At 37.5% G+C, this 6,225-nt stretch overlaps 1 protein-coding gene across 2 annotated transcripts; it reads left to right on the top strand.

Annotated features, from left to right (window-relative positions):
* The first annotated feature begins 3,316 nt into the window (after nt 1-3,316).
* On the top strand, nt 3,317-5,857 carry LOC104590306 (RING/U-box superfamily protein). Of its 2 annotated transcripts, none has more exons than XM_088892057.1 (2): nt 3,317-4,013; nt 4,210-4,415. In XM_088892057.1, the coding sequence occupies exons 1-2, from the start codon at nt 3,463-3,465 to the stop codon at nt 4,238-4,240; spliced, it is 582 nt and encodes a 193-aa protein (XP_088748183.1). In that variant the 5' UTR covers nt 3,317-3,462; the 3' UTR covers nt 4,241-4,415. The 2 variants fall into 2 exon arrangements, with proteins under 2 accessions (XP_088748183.1, XP_010247223.2); XM_010248921.2 differs by lacking the exon at nt 4,210-4,415 and adding an exon at nt 5,398-5,857 and having other exon boundaries at nt 3,318-4,013.
* The last annotated feature ends 368 nt before the right edge of the window (nt 5,858-6,225 follow it).

Here is a 6,225-nt window from a genome sequence, read left to right on the forward strand (position 1 = left end):
CCAAGATCCAAATTTGCATCGATAAATCCATATGATTATGTTATAAACCATAAGAAGACACCTTAATAAAACAACCCAACTAATCTTTTTTGTTCATTTTAATATTTCTTTGCATCTTCACTTCAATCAATAATATATTACAGTTTTTATTCTTATTTCCTGTCTTTCCTTATATTCTAAGTTGGTCTGCTCGTACGAATCTTGTCTTTCTCCAACTTCTAAATTACATATCATTCTCACAATCAATTCATGTACCAAACTCTTCGTTCTGGCTTTCGTTTCTATTTTAATAATTCACAGTTGCTCTTTATTCGTATCTCAGACCCTCACCATCATCATCCCACATGAGAGAGAGAAGGGTTTGAAGAGAATGGTTTTAAGGGCCATCAGTTCATGTGGGTCCCATTAAAAATATATGCCACTTTGCGGTTGAAATATTAAATTTAAGGGTTATTTGCTAATCCATCCTTATATTTTCACGTAAATACTTTTTAAGACCTAGCTTATGCTTCACGTATTACAAAAGACACCTCCTACTTTATAACCTCTTTACTTAAAGCACCTTTTATTAGAAGCTGTTTGTGTATCTATTTGGGAATGATTTTCTGTTTCGAAGATATTTGCAAAAAGTCTCATACTCTCGTATCACTCTTTTAGCAAGACCCTCTCCCACATGATTTTATTTCAAAAATAAAAAAAGAAAGAATAATAGGAAAAACAAAAAAAATAAAGCAAAAATAAAATAAATGTAAAATGAAAAAAATAATAGAAAATATTTTTCTGTTTATTTTTATTTTCTAATTTAATTTTTCTGTTATATTTTTCTTATCTTCTTTTTTATTTTTTCTTATTTGGTATTAATATTTCAGTTATGTATTTTCTTTTAATTATTTTCGTCGAACAAACTTTTGGATAAAAATAGGGGCGTTTATTTACAAACTTACTTTACTAAAATTACCATCTAGTTTGTGTATTACTAAAAACACCCTTATGGTTTGCAACCACTTAATCTACCTTCCATCAGGAGCCATTTGTATTTCCAATAGAGAATGACCAACTGACCTCTTAAAACTAGTGGAAAATATGAAAGGGCATGAATTTAATCATGTTGTCAATAAATACACCTAGCAGTTCTCATATCACATGTACTCCATCCCTTTTCTACACCAAGTTATAATGTAGGGGCAGGTTTTGTTCCCTAAAATGTTGATAGGAGAACTACAAGAAATAACTTTGGGTTCACGTCATTTTACACTTTTAACTCATTTTAAGATGTTATTTTGCGATTATCAAATTAAAATACAAATGGTTCCTAATGGAAGGTCGATATAATGTTTTAGTAATATGCAAATTAAGAATAGGTTTAGTAAATATGAAATAATATAAGGGATGTCTTAAGTAAATGAACCTAAAATATATCACTTTTCACCTCCATATATGTAAGGATGGCAATTTTCCCCATCCTTATTGGGTAATTGGCTCTTCCCCCAATCCAATGGAATTAGGGATGGAGGTTGCCTCGGCAGGGACAAGGATTGAATAGTGATACTTGATCAGGAATAGGGGTGACTAAATGGGTAGGTTTTACTCGAAATCAAATAGAACCGACCTCGAATAGACCCTACCCAAATTTGTTATAGGATAAGGTCTAGTTCCAAATTTTTGGAACCGGCCCCCACCCAGGCAAGTTCTAGGGCCTAGGAGTTTACCTTACCCGAACTGACCCGATGAACTGACTTTTTGTTGGCCCTGGTAGAACCTACCTTAGAATTACTTTTGGGGATGTGAAGATTTGAACCCAACCACTAATGGTTAGAAAGGCCATGGTCTCACTTGACCATTGAATTACTTAAGTTATTTGATCATTTGTTTTCATTTTAATATTTAAATGTGTACAATAAGTAATGTAAAAGGTAATATTTACAAAATTTAAATTTAAATTATAAGTTTTGAACCATATAAGGATAATCTACATACTAAATTACTCAATTTAATCAATAAAGATAATATAAGTTTTAAACTATATATTATATTTATTGACAATCAAGTTTTTAAAGAACACATTTTTTAAGGAGTGGGGGAAGTAAAGAAAGAATAGGTTCCACGGTAGACCTTGTAATCAACCCTAGAACCACCAAGGCCAGAATCGACCTTCACATGGTAGGTTCCAATTCCAAAAACCTGGAACTGACCCCAATAGGGTAGGTTCCAAATTCTGCTATGGAACTGAGCCAACCCATGCTCACCCCTAATCTGAGATGGGGAGTGTGTTCTCCAGCCCGCCTAGACCCCCAATTATATATATTATACATATATAATATTATCTATATTATGTATGATATTATTTATATTATACATAAAATATATTTAAAATATTTTTATATTTAAAAATAAATCCCTTGTTTTATTTAAATATATTTTCTAAATAAAATTTTAATTTAAAAATTTTAGAAATTCGGGTCCAAAAAACCCACCTCCGTTGGAGAATGGGGATAAAGGGCCATTTTTATCCCTAATGGGAATCAAAGTCGGGGACGGGGATTTGTTTCAAAATTGGGATAGGGGTGGAGAGTATGGTCCCCACCCGTTGCCATTCCTACATATAAGGGTTGCAAAAGAAAGGTAGTTTGTCGCCACTAGACCTGTTCATGGGCCGGGCCGGGCTTTTTCTCATCATTAATGGATATACGCTAGGCCTGAGCCTGAGCCCGGGCCTATAACTTGGGCCCGAGCCCGGCCCTGATAAAAATCCCGAAGCCCGAGCCCGACCTAATAAAAAAAATTACAATTTTTTCTATTCAAATTAGAATTAAAAATTCAGATGGCTTTTTTTTTCCTATTTAAATGAACAATGGGCCTAAAAGATGGTTTTTTTCCCTTTTTTTATGTTTTAAGACAGTTTTACATTCTTAAATCAAAAAATTTATTCAAATGGACATAATCACATAACACATTTTAAGTCTAATTTTAGGTCGGGCCGAGCTATTTTCACAAAACCCGAACCCGACTCGAATTTATTACGGGCCGGGCTTTTTGACCCAAGTTTAAGCCCGTAGGCTTATAAACATGTTCAAGCCTGTCTGGGGGCCGGGCCAGCCTGTCGGGTCACCCGGCCCATGAACAGGTCTAATTGCCACTCCTACATATAAGGGTTGCAAAAGAAAAGTAGTTTCAAAATAGAGGGGTACCTGACTAATATTCAAACTATAAAGTATGTCTTAGTAATAGCGTGAAGCTAAAGGTTGTGTTAATAAATGACCCTTAATTAATTCAAACTACAAAGCCATTATTTCATTAAATAAGTCCCGTCGACTTGGGGACTTGTCCGCCTGCCCTTTCACAAACTAGAACTACCCTCACCGGTCCCCCAGCTTTTTCTCATTTAGTATTCAAGTTTCAACTCCTCTCTCTCTCTCTCTCTCTCTCTCTCTCTCTCTCCGTCTCTCGTTTATTCCTTCGCTTATGTCCTCAGTAGGCCCGCCGGAGTCTGTCAGCGGCGTCGGCGTCGGATACGGCATCGCTATAGCTGTTGGAATCCTCGTCTTAATTTCCACCATCATGCTAGCTTCCTACGTTTGTGTTAGAGTCAAGGCCGGCAACTTGAGTGGTGACGGTGGTAGTGGTAATCGTAACAGCGATAGTAGCGGTGCTGGTGGCGGTGGAGCAACAAACCACCACCACCACCACATGGCAACCGGGCACTCGCCGGTGTTGGTGGTGGGACTCGACAAACCCATAATTGATTCCTACCCGAAGCTAATACTAGGCGAGAGCCGGAGACTGCCCAAGCCCAACGACGGCTCATGCGCTATATGTCTATCGGAGTACAGGCCCAAGGAAACAATACGGTGCATTCCGGATTGCCAACACTGCTTTCATGCCGGCTGCGTCGACGAGTGGCTCCAGATGAGTGCAACATGTCCCCTCTGCCGTAGTTCCCCGGTACCCTCCGCCGGCTCTACGCCGGCGGCAACTCCTCTGTCAGAATTGGTCCCTCTGGCCTTCTACTCCAGGTGACCTTATCTTTTTGTTTATTATTATTTTGTTCTAAAATTTCACTGTAATTTTGTAATTTATGGTTCATGTTCTTGTATGCTGTAAACTTAATAAGCTTTTATATCTGTTTTTTTATATGTTTTTTATAAGAAAAAAAATATGATATAAAGTAAGGTCGCCAACTAAGTTGTTCTTCATTAATGCTGTGTGGAGGGGCTTTTATGAAGGAACCAAATTGCAGTGAATTCATATGAACATCACATGCACATACATCCAAGTGGTTATCCATCATAGATCACAATTCATTTGGGCATAATAGTCCCAGTTGTTTCAGCCAATCAGCATTGGCCACGTATGTAGAAGCAGAGCCATAGATGAAATTTGAGTCCAGCATGGAGTATTTCTATTTTCATGGAGTAATTCTATTTATTTTGGATTGGGACTTACTGTAATAAGTGAAATAAACCGGAATAAGTGTTTATTCTTGAAAATAAGTGGGGTTATTGGAGAAATCGAAAATTTGGGTTTATTTTTAAGTACTTATTTAATAAATACTTATTTTTAAAAATATTGATATTGCCCTTATTTGAAATAGTGCTTTTCAATTGCACTTGTGCAAATTTATGACACTGCAAATGGTGAGTTGGGATTGTGGTTTGCTTGGGCCTTTTCTTTTTTCTGTTTCATGTTCGTTTGGGCCTTTTACTTTGTGGTCACCATTTTTTATGATAGAAGATAAAAGTAGAAGAGATATTTGTTAAGGATGAATGATATGGGAAGTAAAATGATCTGTGGCCCCTAATTTTTTCTTTTCTTTTGACCAAAAGAAGAAGAAAAAAAAAAGGAGATTTGATCCAGTTCCCACAGACTTCATATGAGTGAAAATGAAGGTAAGAGAGAGGGTGATGTGAATTTTGCATCAGTTTTCTGGGTGCAAAGAAGTGCAAATTTTGCATCCGAGAGGGTGTAAATCATAATTACAAACAAAAGCATGGAATAGGGCATGATAGATCCTTCTGGGCTGCCACTGTTGGTTGGACTTGGAGAGCCTATTGGGCCTGCCAATGTTTGGAAGAAAAGGATCCATGGATCTCTTCTCTTCCCCCATTTTAAATCTCTACTTCCTCCTAAAGCTTAATTTGTGGTAGAGCTAATCAACCCTCCAGAGAGATCATGGAACTGGATTGGATGACTTATCACTAGGAAATCATCCTGTTACCTAGCAGACAAAGACAATGTGACCAGACACCAGCATGGCAACAGACACAGGTTGGGCTTCAGGCTCGGCCCATTAACATTTACACAGTTGGGCTCGGGCTTAAGGCCGGTGCCATCCAAGTTTAGCCTGGCCCATGAACAGCTAGATCTGTGTCCGAGTTAACTTTTCCCATTATTGTGCAGCTAAACAACAATTGGGATAGGAAATTTGGATGAAAGACAGATTCTGATTATTGGGGTCCTCCACTTGCATGATTCTGAGAATAAGAGAACTTGGGTATGTCTCCAATTATCCCAACAAGTGATGGCTAGTTTTATCATCAAACAGCTTGCGCAAATTGGTAATGGAACAAATTTGTTTTCAGCAATTTCTTCTGACCTATGACGAGGACAAAAGTGGTCGTTAGTGATATTCTTTCTTCTGATGTTCAACCAGATCTGATGGCATATAATGTCAAAAGCAATTAGTTTTGGAGCCTACAAATAACAAATGGAATCACATTTGGACTTCTCTGCCTTATCCACTTCAAGAACCACGAGCATCACCCATTTGCCCCCTTTATATAATTCCAATAAATGCATTGCAGCAATTGCCACCATTATCAAACAACTTTCAGTTTTCATTCGTCAAGCACTCTGCAAATAATATACATCGCATGTAATGGCCGAAAGGCCCTTCTGTTACTTGGGCTTTCACTTTTTCTTTCATGGGTCATGGCTTGAGGTGGGGATGGTAATTTTGCGGGAATTTTAGGATATCCAATAGAGGATGATAATTTTTTTCCGTAAAACCAGGGCTCTTTCCCACTCCAAACGGGGCGGATTTTCCCCGATTTTAAATGGGGATGGGATGGGGACACTTACTATTCTTCTGTTTTTTCCCCTTGTCATTTGGGCTATCACTTATTTTCTGTTGTCTTCCTTATAGTGGCTTGGGCTTGTTTGTTTTCACTGAATAGACATCTAATGTCTGAAGATAGTTTAGACATCTCAGATTGTTTAATACAACAT

The sequence above is a fragment of the Nelumbo nucifera genome, chromosome 7, assembly GCF_055504915.1.
Source record: "Nelumbo nucifera cultivar China Antique chromosome 7, China Antique-T2T, whole genome shotgun sequence".
Taxonomy (NCBI): Eukaryota; Viridiplantae; Streptophyta; class Magnoliopsida; order Proteales; family Nelumbonaceae; genus Nelumbo; species Nelumbo nucifera.

What these genes read in the sequence shown, in the direction of transcription:
- LOC104590306 (XM_088892057.1), top strand. Translation starts at nt 3,463, where the DNA reads ATGTCCTCAGTAGGCCCGCCGGAGTCTGTCAGCGGCGTCGGCGTCGGA. An exon ending in CCTCTGGCCTTCTACTCCAG is followed by an intron (nt 4,014 to 4,209) that starts GTGACCTTATCT and finishes TGCTGTGTGGAG; the next exon opens with GGGCTTTTATGAAGGAACCA.